Source organism: Podarcis cretensis (genome assembly GCF_951804945.1).
Source record: "Podarcis cretensis genome assembly, chromosome: 16".
Taxonomy (NCBI): Eukaryota; Metazoa; Chordata; class Lepidosauria; order Squamata; family Lacertidae; genus Podarcis; species Podarcis cretensis.
Window position 1 is genome coordinate 14,629,541 of NC_137186.1, and position 21,904 is coordinate 14,651,444.

The following is a 21,904-nucleotide window of genomic DNA, read 5'->3' on the forward strand; positions in this document are numbered from 1 at the left end:
ATTGGGGGGGGGGAGTTGTGGGGAAGGAGGCCACAGATGAGCAGAAGCAGAAATATATATATAAATATGTCCTTGTTTTATGGTGGCTCATCGGAGCCCACAGGGAGGCTTATGCTAAGTATGCAGAGGTGTACAACACACATTACCAGGCCTCCTCAGCACCCCAACCTTCATTAAAACACAGCCAGGTTACTAGCCCTCAGTGTCCAGAAGGAGAGATTTATGTTGAGAGTGAGTGATTTGTGGACAGCTGCCCCATGTGCCAAACCACTGAACTGCCAAGTGGCAGCTTCTTTCTGATGTCCCTCTGGCTCTGGACGGACCATTGGATCCTCTTGGACAGGAAAGGAGTACAGTGGTACCTCGGGTTAAGAACTTAATTCGTTCCGGAGGTTCGTTCTTAACCTGAAACCGTTCTTAACCTGAGGTACCACTTTAGCTAATGGGGCCTCCTGATGCCACGGTGCCACCGGTGCATGTTTTCTGTTCTCATCCTGAGGTAAAGTTCTTAACTCGAGGTCCTTCCTACTTCAGGGTTAGTGGAGTCTGTCACCTGAAGTGTTTGTAACCTGAGGTACCACTGTATTATCCACACAACATACTTTTAAATCACACATTTTCCCCAATAGAATCCTGTCAACTGTGGGGGCGGGGTTTCAGCATCGTGGGAATTGCATCTCAGTGAGGGGAAAACTACAGTTCCCAGAATTCTTAGTAGGAAGTCAGGTGCTTTACATATTGTCGGCAAAGACTGGCTCCATCTTTGCAGGGTTTCAGGGGGTGGGCATTCCCAGCCCTACCTGGAGATGCTTCTGCATGTAAAGCAGCTGCTCTGCCACTGAGCTACGGCCCTTCTCCATTAACAGAGTAGGAACATAGGAAGCTGCCTTCTGCTGTGTCAAACCCATTGGTCCATCTAGCTCAGCATTGGCAACACTAACTGGCAGCGCCTGTCCAAAATCTCAGCCCAGGGTGGGGGCTCTTAACTGGAGGCGTCATGGATTGAACCCGGGGCGTTCTGCACACACAGCAGATCCACTACGACTGGTAACTTGGGGTGTGTTTATGTTGCTTAAGGTTCATTCCCCTGCCATATACCCGTCCCGCTGGGAGAGAGCTTGTTCTTGCCTCGCACCCTCTGACCACTCTCCCACCCCCTCCTTTCCGCAGGCTCAAAGACCTCCAGCGAAAGCAGCAGCTCGCCCTCGAACTCCCAGTCAGTGGGTGCCTTAGATGGGTCCAGCTCCCCGGTGCCCTTGCCCAGCCCTGAGGAGCGCTGTGCCGCCCTGCGCGAAGAATTTCTGGCTTACCGCCGGCGCCGGGAGGCTACTCAGCAACGCCGCCAGAAGCTGGGCTCTGGCCGGAAGCCGGGGGACGAGCGGTTTGAGCAGGCCACCTTGTTGTGAGGGGCCCCCCAACAGCCTAAGCTGGCCACGTTGCCCCCCGACACGCATGCCGTGAGGGGGACGGTGTCTCCATTTTGACCATGCTCCTGTCGAGAGACAGTGCCCTCTAGAGCTAACCAAGGGAACTACATCCTGCGCGGAACAGCTACTAGCTCCAAAGACATGAAGGGGAAGCCTTGAGGCTGACGTGGGGGGGGGGGGTAGGAACTCTGGACCTTCTTAACCCTGCTGGGAGACGATATGTTAAAACTACTGGTGTTTTGATTTATTTTAAAGCTGATGCTGGGGTGGGGTGGAATTTTGGGGGGGGGGTGCTGTTTTGTAAAACGGGACTTTGAAAAGAAAAAACGAAATTGAACTGAGTCTGGTGTCATGAGTGTCAAACTGTTATGTAGCCAAGACTGCACCATCCAAGCACAGGAGGGTAAGCTTAAAGGAGCCCCAAGATTGGCAGAAGTACAAGAAAAATAGCGGGGGGGGGGGGAATCCCCAAGGAAGTTGGGCTGGAAGTCGCCAAAAATAGCCCAGCGAGGACTCAGCCTGCTCAATTGCCATGGAATGCTGTTATGGGAAGGAACGGGAAAACCAGGATGTAGAGGAGGAATGGAATGGAATAGCTTGAAAAAAAGGCATGACTGGCTGCCCGGACCACTAAACTGCAGCACTCCATGCTGCAACAATTTTGTTGCGAGACCCAGAAGTCCTCTCCACACACACACACCCCATTACACTGCATGTGAGGGTGCCCAATTTAAGCTGGAGAGAAAAAAATGTTTCCTCGACATTCAATATAATAATAATAATAGTAATAATAATAATAATAATTTATACCCCGCCCATCTGGCTGAGTTTCCCCAGCCACTCTGGGCGGCTTCCAATCAAGTGTTAAAAACAATATAGCATTAAATATTAAAAACTTCCCTAAACAGGGCTGCCTTCAGATGTCTTTTAAAAAGAAGATAGCTGCTTATTTCCTTCACATCTGAAGGGAGGGCCTTCCACAGGGCAGGCACCACTACCGAGAAGGCCCTCTGTCTGGTTCCCTGTAACCTCACTTCTCGCAATGAGGGAACCGCCAGAAGGCCCTCAGCGCTGGACCTCAGTGTCCGGGCTGAACGATGGGGGTGGAGACGCTCCTTCAGGTATACAGGACCGAGGCCGTTTAGGGCTTTAAAGGTCAGCACCAACACTTTGAATTGTGCTCGGAAACGTACTGGGAGCCAATGCAGATCTCTCAGGATCGGTGTTATGTGGTCCCGGCGGCCACTCCCAGTCACCAGTCTAGCTGCCGCTGTATCTTCGGAAATAAATCCATTTCACCAGTGCGCTTGCAAGAGCCTGTAAAACAAATAGCCACAGAAAGGGCTGCCCACCATGTTGTTCTTATCTCCCCATTGCCCCATATCTGCTTTAACCTTGGATAGGACGGGAGTTGTCCACTGCTCCCTATGCAAAGAAGCAGCAGGATGACCTGTCCTCCAAGGGGAGGCTGCCTGGTCTCTGCACAACTCCTTTCATTCAGAGGGGGACACCTAGAATAGCAAAGTGCATGGAAGTGCAACAGGTAGGCCAGGTCGTTCTGAACCTTCGGTGTTCTAAAAGGGAAACTATTGACGTCAGCAGCATTGCATTCAGGCAGCAGTTCAATACTTTGCTCATCAGGGTCAATTTGGGCGGCGTGTTGGGAGGAACCAGGGCTTTAAAATAACCTCAAAGGGATCCCAGTGATACTCAGTTGTCCAAAAACCACGGGGAAAAAAACCTGGAACCAGTCCTGCGCATTACCGTCTAGAAGCGCCTCTGTGGCCTAACCTTACCATAATAGTCTTTGAGCAAACAGATCCAGATGCATGCTCACTGACCAGGTCTTCAGGAAGCGACTTTGAATGTTGACGCCTGTCTCCAAAGCAGAGAACTGTGATGCGCTGCCTAGGGTCGAGTTACATCCGGTTTCTCGAAGCTACTTGGAGTGTTGAACAAGCAAGGAAGAAAAGCAAGAAACAAAAAAAAAACCACTAGGAGGTCTTTGAGAAGAATGAACTAGTTGGGCAGTCCAGATCGCTTCAGAGATTGCTCGTGGGCTGGATGCAACATACACTCACGCCCCAAGCACAGAGTGTGCCAAAAGGGCCGTCCTTCCTGGTGGGCCCTACCCCAATCAGATTCTGCATCCCGGTTCCCCGCAATTACAGTTGTTGAGCTTCTGTTCAGAGTGGCTTCCCCACAGACCATCCAGGGTTAAAAAGGAGGTTGATGACCCTGTGCTGAAAAAATCCTCCCGAGCTTCCTTTTTCCCCAAATTTGGCCTTTCTCTTGCAAGTCACATGGCCCCAAGGGGCTGAATTCTAGGGAAGAGTCCCTGCAGGAAGCAGTTGGAGGGAAGGGCAGCAACAGGCACAGTAATGCAAGCAGGAAGGAGCAGGGAGACAGACGATTGTGTGCGCAGGGCGTTCTGCTTACGATGAACCAAGGGAGCAAAGCCGGTGAATTATTCCAAGGCAGCTAGGGATGGGCAAATCTCTCCCATTCTGGTTTCCTTTCCATTTCTTCTTACATTGTTAAGTCCAGCCCTCCACGTTTCTACATCAGTTTGCAAATTCTTTTTTAAGTCCCCATGAAAATTTGTCAGCATTGTGAGAATCTCTAAAATGCACATTTTGTGTGCAGTATACGCATTTTAGCAAGCGATCCTTGTGCACTCGCTGTGTTTTTGTGCACATTTCAACCAGTACGTGCATTTTTGCACCCATTACTTGGTTGGAAAACAGCACTGCAAAATTCAGAGAAGTGTGACTTTCGAAGGACGACCGTGTTTCAGTTTGCATGTTGTTTCAGGAAGTGGATAGTAGGTAGATTTGCCTTTAAACTCAAACAGAACCAAATCTCTCTCCTGTCCCAACTTCTAGGCAGCCTGCTTTTGGGGGGCATTCAGCCTGATTTGCTTGTGGGGAGGTCAGACAACAGCTGCATTAAGTCATCGCCACCCCTCACCTTGTCACTTTCCTTATTGCAAAAAGTCTGTTTTCAAGAGGGAACATGGTTTGTTGTGCAAGAGCGCAAAAGGATTTTTAATTGTGCAACCTGAATTTGCTGGTATGGTTGAATTTCATGTGAAAATGGTGACAGCCTAGAAAGCCCCTAGCACTAGTGTTGCTGCCCAGTAAGGGAAACCTTAAGTTGATGAATCATATTGCAATTGATTGCTCAGATCTGCATTAGTTAGCATCACCTTAGGTGATGTGGCACCCTGCGGATGTTATTAGACTCCAACTCCCATCAGTGCCATGCAAGACAGCCAATCTTTTTTTATATAATTTTTTTTAATAATATATTTTTATTGATTTTTACTTAAAGTTTCCAAAAAGCATACAACATATTTTCTTATCTTATACAATGTTTTGGACTTCCATCAACCACATCTGAAGATTTTTCAGTCTTTATCACTTAATCTGCATTTCATTAGTTTCACTATTAGTTTTAATAATCCTTCACTAATAATTCTCTTCATACTTTTCTCTGCAATGTTTCCCATAGTCCTCCTTACAAAACTTCTTACAATCCTACTAGCGTAATCTGTTGATTACAATTGCTTTTCAAATAATTCACATACTCCAGTCCTCTGAGAATCTCTGGTTTCGAATCCTTCCTGTCATCTTATCTAATTCTGCACAGTCCATTAATTTCAACTGCCATTCTTCTTGTCGGTAGTTCTTCTTGTTTCCATTTCTGTGCCAATACATGCAGGACAGCCAATCAATTTGTTTTGTTTCCAGTCAGTTCACAGAATATTGCAGCCCTGTTGAACACCATTTGTTTGTTTGTTTGTTGCATTTATATCCCAACACTTTCTCCAAGGAGCTGAAGATAGTGTACATGGTATCCTCATTTAATCCCTGCAACAGCCCCATGAGGTTGATTAAGCTGAGAGAGAAGTTCACCCAGTGAGCGTCACAGCCCAATGGGGATTTGAACCCTGGTCTCCCAGGTCTTAGCCTGACACTCTAACCACTACACCACACTGGCTCTGTTCCTCAACCAGTTCTGTTAACTGTTCTTTCATGGTGTAATAACCAGCAGCTTGCCTGGGCCAGATGCAAACATCAAGACAACTTTGTCCAGGCTCTGAGAGGTTCCCCAAATTATTTCAATCAAGGTAGGATTTAAAAAACGCCACTAACATAGGAAGGAGCATAGCTCAGTGACAGAACAACTGCTTTAAATGTAGAAGGTCCTAGTTTAATCCCTTGCATCTCCAGGTAGGACTGGGAAGGCGCTGCTGCCAGTCAGTGTGCATAATGGAACAATGTTCTGACTCCAGTATACGGCTCCTTTGTTCACCTTCTGTTGGGATTTAGGCTCTAGCTCAGGGATAGGGAACCTGCGGCCCTCCCGATGTTGTTGGATTTGAACTCCCATCATCCCTCCCCACTCGCCGTGCTGGCTGAGGATGATGGGCACTGGAGTCCAGCAACATCTGGAGGGCATCAGGTTCCGCAGCTATCTGGGAGCTGCAGAAGGACCGTAATGGCAAGCCGACAAACCTGAGAGTCCTCAGTTCAACTCTCACCTCTGCCGCAGACTCGCGAAACAGCCACAGGCAAGCCGCTTTCTTCCAGCTTCCCATTGCCATATGTTGTATGGGCAGGGAGAGCTTGCAGGTGCATTTAACCTTTCTAATGCTCTCCCGCCATTATGCAAGCACCACCCTCCAGTTAAAAAGCAACAACAGACTGCTTTCCCTTGACTACGAAAACAGCTTTTGTTTTCCAACATGGGAATGCACAACCCAAGATTCAGAAATTCCCTTACTGAGAAATGCTGGGTTCTAGAGCTGGCTGACCACTTACAGATAGATATTTTGAACCTGCCTTATGCTCAGTCGCATTGCTGGTCTATAAAGCCCAGAATGGTAACAGCTCTCAGGAGGCCTCAGGCAGGGAAAGCGTTTTTCTGCTAGCTACCTGATCCTTCTAACCAGGCTGGGACATTCTGCATGCCAAGCACCTGCTTTGCCACAGAGCCACGACATGCCCTTTCTTGGAGGGCAAGGGAGGGGCCGTAGCCCAATATAAGAACCCAGGGTTTTTAATTGTTTTAAATAGGTTTGTCATAGAATCATCGAATTGTAGTTACCCCAACCCTCTTGCAGTGCAGGAAATCTTTTGCCCAATGTGGGGCTTGAACCCACAACCCCGAGATTAAGAGTCTCATGCTCTACTGACTAAGCTGCTATCCCGTACATCTGCTTTGGGTGCAAAAGGCCCCAGGTTCAGACCCCAAGGGCATCTCTAGTTATAGCGGGGGAAAGAACCCTGCCTGAAACTCAGAGAGGTGCTGCCAGTCAGTGTTGGCAATGCTAACTTAGATGGACCAATGGTTGGAGTCTGCATAAGGCCACTTCCCATATTTCTACAAATATGTCCCCACTTTCCCCCTGATGTCTGAGACCTCTTGCCACCAAAGGGGGGGGGGGAATAATGCCCCGAGTAGACCAAGAAGCCATTCCTTCTCAGCACCCCAACCATCTCTTTGGAGACTTGCGGGGGGGGCACCTGTCTGTGCAGCCTTGAGGACTAGCAACGTGATGCTTTGATTAAATGAGCTGGCATGTGTGCATTTCAGGATGCCAAATTCTGCAAGTGCCGGGAAGGGATGGGGGAACAAGCATGTTCCTGCCCATAGCAGCAACTATACACACACACAATCTTCTCTCTCTCCTTCATCCAGCCAAGCAGTATTAAGAGTTCAAGGACCCATTCCCAGATAGGCAAATGCACAAGGTGTGAAACAAGGACTGGTGCGGTCTGGGGGGGGGGGGCGGAGTTCCCGGGGTCAGCTGGAGAGGCCTGGGGGCACCCCACTTTATAAAACAGATAAAAAACCCAATCTAGCATCGTTATCTAATTCGGGGCCCTAGTAGCTTTCACCCAAAAGCTGAGCGCAATAGAGTTCGCTAAGTGCGCTTGCTTGAGAGTAAGCGCCACTGAAATTAAACTATATATAGCAGCTAGTCCTCATGGAACTGATTCTGGTTAAGTTCCAGTGGCCTGAACTTGCGCGGCCGGGAAAAGGTCCCGCTTCATGGCGTTTGCTCAGGAGTAAGCGTGCATGGGATCGCAGCCGTCCAGAGACAGGGCTGGCTGCCTCTGCAAATTTTCCTTGGATCGGAATCGGCTCCATTGAACGCACCCGAGAACTTGTCTAGGATCGAGTCCTGCCGCTGCAAAACTCCACCCGCATTCACCGTAGCCTACTCGCGAGCAAGCACGCGTGTGCGAGGTGCAGATCTCAGGAAGTCCGCGGGGTATGTAATGAGTGTGTGATTCTGTGCGTGGTGCACGTTTACTCGGGAATAAGCCCCGTTTGGACTTCGGGTTGTTATTTTCACTCCGGACTTAAGACGGGCTTGCAACTGGGACGGGAGCACGTTGCAAGCAGAACACCACTTACTCGCGAATAAACCGGCAGCCTCCCCGGGACTGTCCCACCGCGAGCGAGTCCTCCCAAACTGAAATCAAGTAGCGCTTCACTCCCCAAAGCGGGGGTCCTTAGGGCGCCAGTGGATCCCCCACGGGGCTTGCTCCCGAGTAAACCCCTTGCCCGGCTCCCAACCGCCGCCCTGCGCCTTTAAGACCTCTCCCCGTCTCCCCCCCCCCCCCCTCCGCCGGGGGTGGCACCGCCTCCCCGCCCCTCATTAGCGCTGACATCAGCCTTAAAAGTCCCAGCTTTGGGCGTGGAGGCGCAACGCAAGACGCGGCTCGATCGACCCGGTGTCTCGCTCGCAACAGCGCCTGCGACGCCCCGGTGGGAAGGTAAGGGGACGCTGCGGCCGAGAGGGGCCGGGGCTCAGCCTTAAGCTGCGCTCGCTCCGTCGGGGAGCTGTGGTCCAAGCCGCCGCGCTCTGCACATGTGCTGGTGAACTCTTTGCTCTCTCTCAGCGTGGTCTGTTCCGTGCCTGAGTTTCCAAGAGAGGCCCCGGTCCTGATTTCAGAGCCAGAGGACTGGAGGGGGATATATACTATGCGGTGCAGTTAATTGTGGTTCATTTACCGCGGCACCCAAATAGTTCCCATCCCGGTTTAAGGCGTGGGACGGGTCAGGGGGGGAGGGTGCTTTGGGAGAACAAAAAAAAGGGGGGGACTTGGAGCCCCCTTTTCGTGTGGGGAGAAAGAGGGTTGATATCGAGCTATTTCCCCTAATTGTGTGTGGTCTTTTCAAATCGATCGCCACCCTTTCTGCTACCGGGGAGGTCTGGTCTAAAAGTAAACAGTCTGGGTGCGTTTTCCGAAGTTTTAGGGTAAACGGCGCTCCGGTTTAAGGGGACCCTGTGTAAACGATGTATTTTTCCCCCTCCCCGCCCAGTCTCCCTGTTCTGTTTGGGGAACGGCCAAAGCTCAGTGGCGGAATATTTGCTTTGCTTTCAGAAAGTTCTATTTCCCCGATAGGAGTGACTCCTGTCTCTAGTCCTAGAGCGCTGCTGCCAATCAGTGTAGACAATACTGAGCTAGGTGGACAGCATCTAAGGCATCTTTCAAGGCGCTTTGATTTGCCTTGCCCCGCATCTAAACGCCGGCCTGTGCGAACATGTGCGTTGCGGGATGATGTCACCTCAGCTAGGCTCCTTTGCTTCATCAACCGGATTATAGGTATTCACTGCCGTAACACCAGAAACTAGGTGGCTGTGACCCTTAGTCTACTTGCTTGAAAGTGATGTCATAGAATTGTAGAGTTGGAAGGAACCCTGTGGGTATCTAGTCCAGCCCCCCTGCAATGCAGGGATATTTTGGCCAATGCAGTACTTGAACTCAGAACCCTGAGATTGTGAGCCTCGTGCTCTACCCACTGAGCTATTGCAGCTGTACGTGTCTTTAGATACTCCTACACACGTGTTTGTGTGTGTGCACCTGACAAAATTTAATCCAAAAGAAATATGTTTAGGACAAGAGCGTTCATCCAGACTAAGCTACACTTAAATCCTAGGCACACTTAAACTGCAGCCTTAACTCTTCTTGCCTGGGAGCAAGCCCATTTGAATTCAGTGGGACTTAATTTGTGAGTAGGCTTGGCTGGGATCGGTGCCCGAACTTGGGAGCCAGCCCCGCTGAAAGCAACAGGGCTTGCTACTGACTGTATGTAGGACTGCGTGTACAATTTTATTTTGGAGTTTTTAACTTGTTGGATAAAGTTTCTCCTGAGCGTACTTTCACCCCTCTTTGGCGCTTCTTTGCAACTCCCCCCCCCCAGCCCAATTTGCTACATCTCCCTTCCAATTTTGGGTATCTCTCTCTACTGGGTTTTTCAGTGGGGCCTGCCTCACCCGCGCCAAAATCTGTTATCAATGGGATAGAGCAGGCGGAGGGGGAATGTGGTTTCCTAACTCTGTGCAACTGCTTTTGAGTAATGAGGTCTGAATGAGTAATTGTCTCTATTTATGCAGGGGGGGGGGGAAGGAGGAGGGGGGAGAGAGAGGAATTTGAACCGCATCACTGAGCAGACCCTCTCCTGGAAATGAGACAATTTGGCAATGTCTCCTTGCAGACTGTCTTTTGCTTCTTTCAACTGAGGCACGTCCTCGACTGATCTCTGACGGAGGTCGAGGAATGTAGGGATGACGAAACTGGGGGGGGGGGGCAGAGAAGTTTTCTTCTGAGCCCGCTTCCAGTCTACGCAAGAAAGGACTGAGTTTCCCTGATGATGACTCCTTAGGGAAGGATTTCAGCCGCCCCAGGGCTGTGGTCACAAAACGGAAGTCTAGTTACTTTTCTAGTGGGAGATAACAAGGTGGGCAGAAAGGCATGTGTGGGTTCCATTGTTACCTTGTGGAACTCCTTGCCACAGGAGAGAGCAACGGTGGCAGCAGCTGCTCGGTTATGGCATTGGTATAGCACTGTGGCTGAGGATGAGCTTGAGATCAGGGAACCTTGCCTTTTCAAAACTCTCTCTTTGCCCCATGCTCACTAGGTGGTTTTAGGAGAGTGAAGTATCTTTCATACAATTGAAGCCCAGCCTTGTCCATGAATATTGTTTTCATGGGTTTTGACCCACAATAGAGCCTCCATTGCAAGGCCCAGTGTATCCTGGATTGCTAGGCACTGGCATAGGCCCTAACTCATGAACCTTTCATATCATGGGGAGGCTATGCCCCTCTGGAAGTTGTTTGATTCCAACTCTCATCAGCCCCAGCTAGCAGGGCCAATGGTCAGGGCTAAGAGGAACCACGGAGTCCAGCAACAGTTACATGTTGGCTGCTGTCATGGATGCCTTAGTTGAGATTTCTGCATTGCAGGGGGTTGGACTAGATGATCCTAGGGGTCCCTCCCAACTCTTTGATTCTGTGACCCTCCCAAATACAGGGTAAGCAGGATGGGGGTGTGGCCCAAAGGTGACTCTCCTGTTTTGCATGCGGATGACCCCAGTTTTGAATTCTGACATGTCTTTTTCACAGATCAGCAGCAGATAATAAGGGAGAAGTCGTTTAGCCCTGTGGCCCTGGAGAGTGACTGCTGCGTAGCCAGCAGTGAGTTAGGTGGAATCTTGATCTGATTAACAACATTTCAAAAAGTGTTCAGGGCTTGCCTCTGCCTTAAAAACTTGCAAGGCCCTTGGCACACTTTCAGATGTTGAAAGGCAAAAGTAATGTGTGGATGCAGCAGACCCGTGTAGAACTCCCCCGGTATATTTTCATTTGGGAACAGCTACAGCTCTGTGTCTCACCTGGGAAGCAAACCTGGTTTTGTGTCTGTAATGTGGATACTGCTGACAACCTGATAAGACAGGTCAGAATTGCTTTGGGTGCTGGAAGAGAGATATAAAACTCCAGATGCATATTGAATGTTCTAGGTGCCCTGACTTTTGTAGTCTTTGATATGCCGACATTGAGGCTGAAGTCGGCTCCTTGTTTTGTGCAGCCTGAATAAGGAACTGGAGTTGGCACACCCCTGCACCCCAAAATAAGCTCTGGGCTAACTTACACCATAAACCTCCATGACCTGGAAGCTGCCTGCTTTCAGCTACACCCCCATTGTCTCCCAAAGCTATGCAAGCAATTGGCACACATATAGAGCTGGTAATTGATGCTTCATTGTTTGAAATGGGTGTGGAACACCCTGATAATAAGGGATAGGACCCGTTTTAATTTTAAGCAAAAGGAAACTGCCCTCTTTCTTGCCTGCCTTCTCTCCTCCAGTACACACACAGCTTCCTTTGTTAGACTTGGGTCAATTCTGCAATGGGAGCCTTGGGCCCAGGAAGTTATAAACCAGGGGTGGGGAGCCTTGGGCCGAGGGGCCAGTGGTGGCCCTCAAAGCTTCTCTATCGAGCCCTTGGCATTCACCCCAGGCCATGCCCCTCACAAGGCCCTGAATATTTTTGCTGGCTGGAATGTGCCTGATAATGCTTCTTGCTTCAAGGTTGGGTTGCGGATTCCCTTCAGGTGTTTTCCTTCAGGTTCTGGAGCCTGAGCTTCATCTAAAATCACTTGTAGTCATGCAGATCAAGGCTGGCTTTGGGTCTGAAGAGGCCTTTGGCAGAGCGTCTCGGGTGGGCAGAGGGCTCTTCCCTAGGTGGGCTTCCCTGTCGAGGGTCTTGGTGGTTGGCAATGAGCTTGGATACCCACAATGCCCTGCTAGGTAGTAGTGCTATTCCCAGGGCATTGTGGGGAATCTTGAAATGGCAGGTGGCACTCAAACCCAGCTGTCCAGTGATCCATACAGGTGACCACAAGGATGGAAACGGATGATTGACACAGCTGGGTGCGTGTGTGATTTATTAACTCGCCTTTTAACATGGGTGCGTATGCCTGTGTCTTGCACATTGGCCTATGTTGCTGTGGTTAGCAGTTGCCTGGTTGAGGTGTGTGTTGGGGCGGCGGCGTGTTGAACACAGCCTAAAAAGCACAGCCCTTGACAGGCTGAGTTGCTGATGGCATAAATCAATCAAGCAGTAAATCTCTGCCTGGGCTGTACCACCTGCCGCTGCATTGCAGCCTCCACAGATGGTGGCAGCACTTCCTGTGTGGTGGAGAGGCTGTGAGGCCGAACTTTATCTCTGGTGTTAGATTTCTACATAACAGGCAACTCCCCATTTACGTGGGGGCTGATTTCTGAGCAACTGTATGTTTTAAATGAAATCGCATATATTGGGAACACCATTGGAAAAGCCTGCAAACACCCTCTAAACCTCTGGAAACCCTAAAAAAAAAACATTTTAAAAAACCAAAGATCCACCAAATCCCACCATGGTCGCTCCCTCCAAGCCCCCTTGCTCAAACTCCCAACTCTCCACAGGACTCAAAGGTTGCTGCAAAGGCTTCTGGGATTGCGAGGTATAATTTTTGCCATTTCATGCTATTTTTAAGGCCGTTTTTGCCCCCTTTTGTGCCATTTCTTGGTTCGCAGTGATATGTGCATGCGCTTGTCTGTTCACAAGGACTACTGCTCCCTAACACCATCACCACCACCTGATGGGGCAGTGAAGCATTTAATACTGCCTGGTATACCAGAGCCAGCAAATGTGGGCGGGGGGGGGGGGCAGGCATGCATGTGGTGGGTGGGCAACAGGTGTGAGCTTTACTTTGCCTGCATTCCAGGTGCACGAAAATTGGAGGCTTGAGGTTTCCTACCTCTGCTTTGGAATGTACAACCTGAGCCTCTGCTTATCGCTTCTGGAGAGTGAGGAAGGGAATTAGCTAACTTGATTGCTACTTCCTGGAATTGGTGGAGCGGCTGAGTCCACCTCCAGAAATGGAGACGGGAGGGGTGGCTGAGAGCAGGCCTTGTGAGGCCTTGTTGTGAAATGGCAGAGGCCTGAATTCAGGGATCCCATGTTTATTAGGCACCTCTCCTTATTACCTTCAATGCAAATGGGGAAGCTCCCTTTCCCATGTCACTAGCAGGTCAGCATTTTTTTTTAATTCTACTAAATTAAAATATGACTAGAGCTTGATTAAAATAATTAAACTTGTCTGCAGCAGAGGAAGCCAGGAGCCGCAAGCTCTGCGTGTGTTATCTGTCGTCTTTCCAGGATCAGCGGTTTGGTTTGGTTTGTTGTGGAAAAAGGTGTGGCTCAGACACAAATCCTGGCTTTCTTTTCTTAAATAAACGTTTAACTGACTTTGCTGCCTTGGAGGGTGTGTAGGTCCTAGAGAATCTCAATTCCACCCCCCACCCCCGCCCCGTCCGCACTCCATTATTGTTGCCAAGGTGGAGTTTTAATCTGGTGCCTTTTAGATTCTAACAGCAACTAAACAGGTGGAAATGACCACTGCAGAGCCCTTACTCGAGGTGTTGGCAAGTGGAACAAATTCCTTGCCTCCTAGGTACACATGTGTGCAAAGTATGGGCAAAGTAAACTTTTCTAAACCCAGGCAGTGCTCCTGAGCAAGTGTAAAGAACTGGGTTGCTTCCAGGTGACCTGTTTGCTGAGCATTCCCTCTGATTTGTTTGCGCAAATTTTGTGGGGAGGTTAGTAAATATCGGCTATATATTGAGCATTCATTATGGTTTGTTCTTGGCGAGCTTTCAATTGCGTCAATTTGCTTGTTCGTGTCCCATTTTCCAGTGCGTTTCCCTGTCTCCTTTATTGAAAAAAAGTCTGTTTTTAAAAGTTGGGTTAAGCAGTTTTGTTGTGCCAAATCAATTACTTGCACAACTTGAATTTGTTGGTGTGTGATTTGAACCCCGCCTGAAAATAGAGACAGTCTGGAAGCACCCTGGATCTCTAGCGTGAAGAACATGCTTGCACATCTACCCAGCACATGCTCCGGACGATTTTGTCCATCCTGAACTTTGGGGGGGGGGGCTTCCAGCGACTCAAGACAGACCTGCAGATGGCTATGCTACTATGGGGTTTGAATTTTGAGGTATTGCTAAGAGGCATTGGTCACAAAATAGTTGGCGATGGTGGCGGGGAGGGGGAGCATGAAATAGTGCCGATTAAAAGAGAGAGCTTCTTCCGACAGCCTTGTGCTTTTACCATGGGGTGCCAGCTGTGTCCTGCTGGTCCTGACTGTGGAGAACTCACAGTATTGATTTTACAGACATGCACACACAACAGCCAGCATCCTCGTTACCAGGAAAAACATATACAAGATATTTGTACCACTCTCTCTCATTTTGGAAACCGCTTGGAAAGTACCTGAACGTTTTACCCTATGACTTCCTTTCTAGGAGCGTTAAGGACCATTTGTAAAAAAGAAAATGAAAGCTTGAAATCTACAGCACCAGTGAAAGCCTTCCCTGTGTGGCAGATCCCTGATCGAGGGGATCGCAAGGCTGGATTTGCATGATGATCCCAGGTGGATCAAACTAAGGAGCATTCTTGGTAGCTGATCTCATCAATAGCTAATCTGGGTCCCCTCTGGGTAGATGTTCCTCCACTACAACTCCCATCAACCCATTTAGGGATTAGCTTACCTATCTGAGTTTCTGACACTGCAACCCTGACTGCTGTCCATGACAACTAGAATTGCAGTTCAACATCTGGGGGTTGGGGGCAGGTTAAGATGCCCCTGATTAGACCTGTCGGCAGCTGAGCCTCTGTACTCAAGAGCAGTCTACCCCTGAATGCCAGAGAGCAGCTGCAGGGGAAGGCCACGGCTTTCTTGCTGCCCTGCTTGTGAACTTCCCACAGACACCTGGCTGGTTGCCTGAGGCCTGGTGGGGGTCGTGGGGGTGGGAGCACAAAGACGCTGGAGGAATAGGCCTGTATGAGACTGGCTGAGCCTGTCTGTGGCCTCTTCCACCCAAATTAGGCCTTACGGGACCGAGAGTGCAAGGAAAAGTTTGTATTGCTACAACAGTGCCTTGTATAAATATGAGGAAAGTGTTTGTTTGTTTTTCACACACACCCGGGACCCCATAAGCTGCAGCTCCTGACTTTGGCCATCTTCCACTGCCCTCCCTACTTTTGCAGAGAGAAAAAATGTGCCTTTTTTGGCAAGGGCTACTGTGGCTTCAGAAAAAGCTGTACTGGAAGAGGAGGCGAGAGACGGGGTGAGCCGGGGTGTTGGCTGCGGCACGCTTTTGAGAACTGCCACTTCCCTCGCCTCTTGCACATAAAAGGGAAAAGTAGCTGTTACTTGGAATGCGGGCGAAAAGAGATCTTCTTACTCCTCCGGCAGCTGGGGCTAGGCCAGGTTCATGAAGGGGGAAAAGAAAGAGGAGGAAACACAGGCTAATAAAATGTTCAAATACCCCTGACTCCCCAGGCTATCTCCTCTCTTCATCCTTCGGGAAGCTTGCGCTGTTAAACGGCAACGGAGGAATGAAGCACAATCCTGCACCTTAAAAAAAAAAAATGCAGAATTTTATTTATCATTCTTATATGTGCTGGAAGCTGCCCAGAGTGGCTGGAGTGTAAAAATAATAATTAATGCATTTACACCCTACCTTTTTCTACAAGGAACTCAAGGTGGCATACATCATTCTTCCCCTTCCTCAGTGAAATTGGTCCAAGGTCACCCAGTGAGATTCATGGCAGCTTGGGAATTCGAACCCTGGTCTCCCAGGTCCTAGTCTGGTGCTCTAACCACTACACCACCCTGGCTCTGTGGTTCTCCAATGTGCCCTAGCCTGATGATTCCCCATGGGTTTTCTCCAGCCTGCATTCCTTAGAATGTCTAGGCACCATTTATTTTGTTCCAGTGAGATTTGCTATTATTTTAATTCTTCATTTCATTTCTATACTGCTTTATATGTTAAAGAAATAAAATCACGAAAGTGGAGATGGAGACGTCAGTCACCAGCCTGGAATTCAGAGATCTACATGGTTGCAGTTTAGACCTGTACCAGTAGCAAAATGCACCTGGCTAATTTCTGACACTGCTTCCAAGGGCCACATGACAGTCGTGAGCAGGGCCAGAGGCAAAAGCAGGTGGGATGCTGAATGCAGATTTTAAATTTCCTCAGTAGGCCTGTTCTGAGCCCTTCACACACATTTGTCTCTCTTTCCTCTGCCATTGTCAGAGTTCAGGGACAGATTTCCAACCAGGCCCAAACCTTTGAGGAATGTACGAAGGTGGGGCAGGGAGGGGTCTGCCCTGGGGAAACGACATGTGAGCTGGGGAGAGCCTCAGGGGCCAGATGGAGAAGCATGGAGGGCCACATATAGCCCTTGGGTCTAAGGCCTCTCAGGTGGCGTGACCAGGGCCAGCCATGGCCTCTACATCCTTTTAAGGACCCGTGAAATGGGTTTTGTGTCAGCGGACCTTGCAGGATGTTTGAGAGCCTTTGAGTACGTAATGAGGCGTGGGGGAGGCTGGAAGAAGATGCTCTTTTCTTACCTCGGGGAGAAAAACCCAAACTGGCAGAGTCGGGAACGTGAGACAGTGTGCCAGGAGACATTCGTGGGTGGAAAAGGAATGCTAGTGTGCAGATTAAAATTAAGGCCGTCCTCAGGAGCCTGTCTGTTGTGTTAGTGTGATAAATTGTGCTGGCTTTAGCAACAGTGGGATCTGCCTGGCACTGAGTCAGGCCAAGGACTGACATTGTCCACACGGACTGGCAGAGTCTCTTCAGCATCTCCTGCAGGAAGTCTTTCCCAACCCAAATTGGAGATGCCAAGGATTGAACCCAAGGCCTTCTGCAAGCAAAGGCAGATGTTCCAACGCTGAACCTTTCCTCCTGGGTAACTCAGAGGATGGGTAAAATAATTTTTTCCACTCTAAACACACAGCAAAGCCAAGCTTCTTCTGGTTTTATAAGATATTTTAATTCAGAGAAAGTCTCTCCCATCAGATGTTTAACTGTCCTGGCTGGGAAGTATCCATATTGGAAAGGAAAAGATATGATAAGACTTCCATCAAATCCTCTTTTTCTTTCAGAAGCCTGTTATTCAGCGATTTCAGTGTTAAAGTGCTGCTGAGACATTTGTTTTGAAAGCACATTATGGCAGGATTGGTCGGCATCACCTGCCTTAGTTAGAGTTCCTTTGCGGTGTCTCTGCTCTGTCAGTTAAACTGGCCCCAGTTTTTCACCCATTTCACAGCTGTGAAAACAGAGGCTGGCAAATGCCTTGTCAAAGGGTTCACACTTTTTGGGTACAGGCACACTCAGATGTCAACAGTTGCTTAATAGATGGATCTGTAAGCTGGACCTGACCAGAGCACAGCAGCAAATCTCCTCCACCTTGCTGTTCACAGGGCTGTGTTTACCTTAAAAATAAGCTGCTTTTCAGTGTAACTTGAAGCCCTTAGGGTGGCTATATATTAACCAAAGGTGGTTTTTTTAACCCCTCGCCAGTTCATTGGTTAAAAACCTGGACTAGTGCCACCACAAAGAATCCTGCCACAGTTGTGAGTCTCACAACTCACAGCCTTAAATGACTCTTGCACTTTTTTCCCTGTTGCCACAATCTCCCTTACCTGGCACATCTTCCCACAAAACCCAGCTTCTTTTCCTACAGAGCTGGCGCTGCCAGATAATAAGCAACAGTCTGAGACTAGGAGGCCCCTGGCATCATTCAGATTTAGCATGTCCAGGCTTGCTTGGTGTCTGTCGGGCTGATGGGTAAAGGACGGTTTAGTGTGGTCAGCAAATTCCAAGCAAGGCTGAAGGCCCATAGCTTGGTGTTGCTAGCCTGTGCTTGGTGCTCAGAAGGTTCCAGGTTCAAGTCCCGGAGTCTTGGACTGGGCTGAGAAAGGCCCCGTCTTTATTATTCAAATGGATGAACGGAATAAACAGCTGGGGCGGAGGCTGACTGTTGGCTTCAAAACCTGAAATGGAGAGGTGGTTTGCCAGGGTGTTTTCAGTGGGCTCTTTCACCTGGAAGAGGCGCTGTCTGCATGATGCATCCATCCCTGCCTCTCTCATGTGTCACCGTATCAGGGCAGGGAAAACTGGGGTTGCAATATTATACTGCAGGGGGGCAGCTTGTGGCTGCTGCAGGACACCCCATCTGGAGCCAGAGCAGGGACAGACCTTTCCTTCCTCAGCTGCTTCTGGGGCCAATATATATTTATATATTATCTTGGACTGTGCCGCTGAAATGGAGCAGGCTTGAACCAAACTGTAGCTTTACTGGCTTGGAACATCTATTTGAAAAGGAAGGAAGGCCTTGCAGCAACCTATTTACGAGCCATAATGACAGGCAGAGATCGGAGGCTGGGAGAGTTTTATGGGCAGCCGCAATTGAGACTGAATGGTGGATCTACATAAGTGTAACTGCCCAATAAAACGTCAGCAGCTGCAGCCTTTGTGCTTCATCCAGATGCCCCAAAGGATTTGGGGAGGAGGTTCGTTCTCTCTCTCTCTCTCTCTCTCTCTCTCTCTCTCTCGTAATAGACTCTTCCTTGGCTGACCTACCCTGGATTAGACTTTTTAACATCTAAATCTGTGCATTTGAACATGAACCTGGCAGGGGGTTCTGACAGTTTCCTTTATTCTACTTATCTTCCATGTTTCCTCCAAGGAGCTCAAGTTGGTCCAGCACACCGTTCTCCCCTCACAACAACCCTTCGAGGTAGCTTAGGCTGAGAGACAGTGAGGGGCACCCAGCGAGTTTCAGGGTCGTGTGGGGATTTGAAACCTAGACTTGCCTGGTCCTTGTCTGGTGCTCTAAGAACTAGACTAGCTCTTTAACTCTTACCAGCATTCAGGTAACCCCCTGTATTTCAGAAAATGAGAGGTGTGTTCCAAATGAGCCATTGCAGGACAGTGTGGCCTGGCAGGAGAGTGGGGGGGTAAAGAGGGGGGTAGTCTGGAGAAAGTCCCAAGAGATAGAGAGATACCTGGGGGCTGCATTTGGCCCCTAGAATCAAGATCACCCGCCCTCTGCTCTAGAGCAAAACTGTTCCCCTTGGCTCACGGTTGTTGGTATCCATCTGTCTCAAGAGACAATGGAGTGTGCCTCTAGGGGTGAAGTCAAACCGCTGGGGAATCACGGCGCCTGCTGTGGCTGCAGAGACTGGTAACTTATAACGGCTGCATTGTTTTTGCTGCCTTGGCAGCACCAAAGTGACTTCTCCGGGCGCAAGCCTGGGCAGTGTGTATGGAAGTCGTGGGCTGGCATCTACAGAGGTTGGCTGGTGGGGCGGAAGGCAGGAGGGAGACCAAGGATAGGAGAAGCCAGAGCCAGTGACAGACAGAGGCAGCTCCTGATTGGTTGTAAGAAAGAAGGCAGACCGGTTGGTGGGTCAGCACACTGTTTGCCCTTGTGGACCAGCCTCCATGGGGCAGCTGCCTTCATGGATTGCAGGCTGCCTGCAGAAGCAAACAGTAGCTTTATAGCAGGTTTATGGATAAGTCCCTAAAAGTACTGGCGCATGCAAATCCTTGTCTACCTTGCACAGCCTGGTTGGTCAACTCAAGTGGTCCAGATATCTACAGCGTTTCTCTAGCACCATCATCTCATTAACAAAGAACAGGAATAAATTAAAACCAGTGCTTTTTTTCTTTTAAAAAAATGTTTATTTTGGCTGAAGAAAATCACCACTTTATAGTTCAAATTGGGAAAAATAAATACAGTAAATGGACAAAAGGCCCCCATCATGGGTATGCGTACCCCTGCATCCCCTCAGAAAAAAGCACTAACTAAAACCTTTAAAGTACTGTACAGTGGTACCTCGGGTTAAGAACTTAAATTGTTCTGGAGGTCCGTTCTTAACCTGAAACTGTTCTTAACCTGAAGCACCACTTTAGCTAACGGGGTTTCCTGCTGCCGCCGCACCGCCAGAGCACGATTTCTGTTCTCATCCTAAAGCAAAGTTCTTAACCTGAAGCACTATTTCTGGGTTAGCAAAGTCTGTAACCAGAAGCGTATGTAACCTGAGGTATAGTGATGTTAAACCAGCAACAGAAAGTGGTAGCAATTTTTTATTTTAAGCCTGGGCAACTAAAACATTTTCACCTTTTGCAAAAGCGCTGGAGCACAGGCCATGAAATGTGGCCTTCCAAGGGCCAGACAGAGTGGCCTGGGGGGATGCACTGGACCCCCGGCCTGAGGTTCCCCACCTCTGAATTAGGCACATAGGCTTTTTAAAAAAATCTACACCAGTTGTGTGGGAAACTTCTGGCCCTACACATGTTGCTGAACTACAATTCCCATAGGCCATGCTTGCTAGGGCTGATGGGAGTTATAGTACAGCAGCATTTGGGAGCCACTGGTTCTGCACTCCTGAGCTATGGGCAGTATAATGGCTAGAGCGACACAGCCTGCTTGGCATACAGACCTGTCCCCAGGTTGACCCCCCCCCTTTTCCTCCTTTCCCCTTCTTAATGGCTGGGAAGGAGAAAGGGTTTCCTGTTTCTTTCCTAAACGTTGTTCTTGCTCGCACACTTGATCTGGCTCCAGAGTGGTCTCTGCTGTAGGTTAACTGCAGGAAAAGCCTTGAGAGTCTCCTCTCCCTCCCCGCAATGCCTTGCCGGTTCTAGGAATTGTCCCTATCTGAAACCTCCTTTGCTTCCTGATTGCTACTGGTAACTTGGCCCTGTGCCTGCCTCTTCTAGGGTGGCTTCCGCTCTGAAATCCGGTGGGGCCTCTCTGCACTCTCTAGATGATTGAGTCTGATCTTTGAGCATTCTGGCACTCTTTTTCCTCCGCTGCATGACCCTGCATTGCCCTCTGCTTGGCAAATGGTTGCTGCAAAAGGGCAGGCAAACCTGGCACTTGGTAAAGGTAAAGGGACCCCTGACCATTAGGTCCAGTTGTGGCCAACTCTGGGGTTGCGGCCGCTCATCTCGCTTTATTGGCCGAGGGAGCCAGCGTACAGCTTCCGGGTCATGTGGCCAGCATGACTAAGCCGCTTCTGGCGAACCAGAGCAGCGCACGGAAACGCCGTTTACCTTCCCGCTGGAGTGGTACCTATTTGTCTACTTGCACTTTGACATGCTTTCGAACTGCTAGGTTGGCAGGAGCAGGGACCGAGCAACGGGAGCTCACCCCGTCACGGGGATTCGAACCGCCGACCTTCTGATCGGCAAGCCCTAGGCTCTGTGGTTTAACCCACAGCGCCACCCAGACACTTTTTTCCTGATCGCTTGGGCTGAAGGGAAATTGCCTGCAGATGATGATCAGATGGGGAGCGCTCTCTCTCGCTCTCTCGCTCTCTCTCTCTTGCTCAGCTTTGTTTCCCTTGCCTTCTAGGCTGGGGCTGAGAACTTGTTCAGTGGAAAGCCTCCATGGGCTTCCTTAATAGAAGCACCAAACAGACACACAGTACATGGCCTGAACACAGATGCGCACCAAGGACTGAGATGAGCTTTAGACAATGTATGCCAGGGTTAAATTGAGCTGGGCAGTAGCATACATGGAATCTGTCTGTGAAGAGGGCCTTGGACAAATGTGCATTCCTTAACTGCCTCTTGCACACTCCCAACCATTATGCATCTACTCTTTTTGGCAATGCAAATTGCAGGCGTAGGCTGGGGGGGCTACAGGGCTGCAGTGGAGGGCAAAGGGTTAAGCCCCCTTCTAATGGGCTCGCAGGGTCCAATTCCCTATTGAAACCCCTTTAAGTAGGTAGCGAGCAGCATTTAACCTAGTGAATTTTGGTTAGAGGGTAG

The 21,904-nt window shown here is 49.5% G+C and overlaps 2 protein-coding genes across 5 annotated transcripts in view; both read left to right on the plus strand.

Annotated features, from left to right (window-relative positions):
* IGSF9 (immunoglobulin superfamily member 9) overlaps positions 1-1,688 on the plus strand; it is a 64,222-nt gene extending 62,534 nt beyond the window's left edge. For all 4 annotated transcript variants that reach the window (XM_079957515.1, XM_079957513.1, XM_079957516.1 and 1 more), the window contains exon 21: positions 1,171-1,688. In XM_079957515.1, coding sequence (XP_079813641.1) covers positions 1,171-1,406 — 236 coding nt within the window. In that variant the 3' untranslated portion in view covers positions 1,407-1,688. The remainder of the gene's footprint in view (positions 1-1,170) is intronic.
* A 6,382-nt stretch (positions 1,689-8,070) lies between these two features.
* TAGLN2 (transgelin 2) overlaps positions 8,071-21,904 on the plus strand; it is a 28,387-nt gene continuing 14,553 nt past the window's right edge. The window contains exon 1 of the mRNA XM_079957666.1: positions 8,071-8,218. The gene's annotated coding sequence lies outside the window, so the exon portion shown is untranslated. The remainder of the gene's footprint in view (positions 8,219-21,904) is intronic.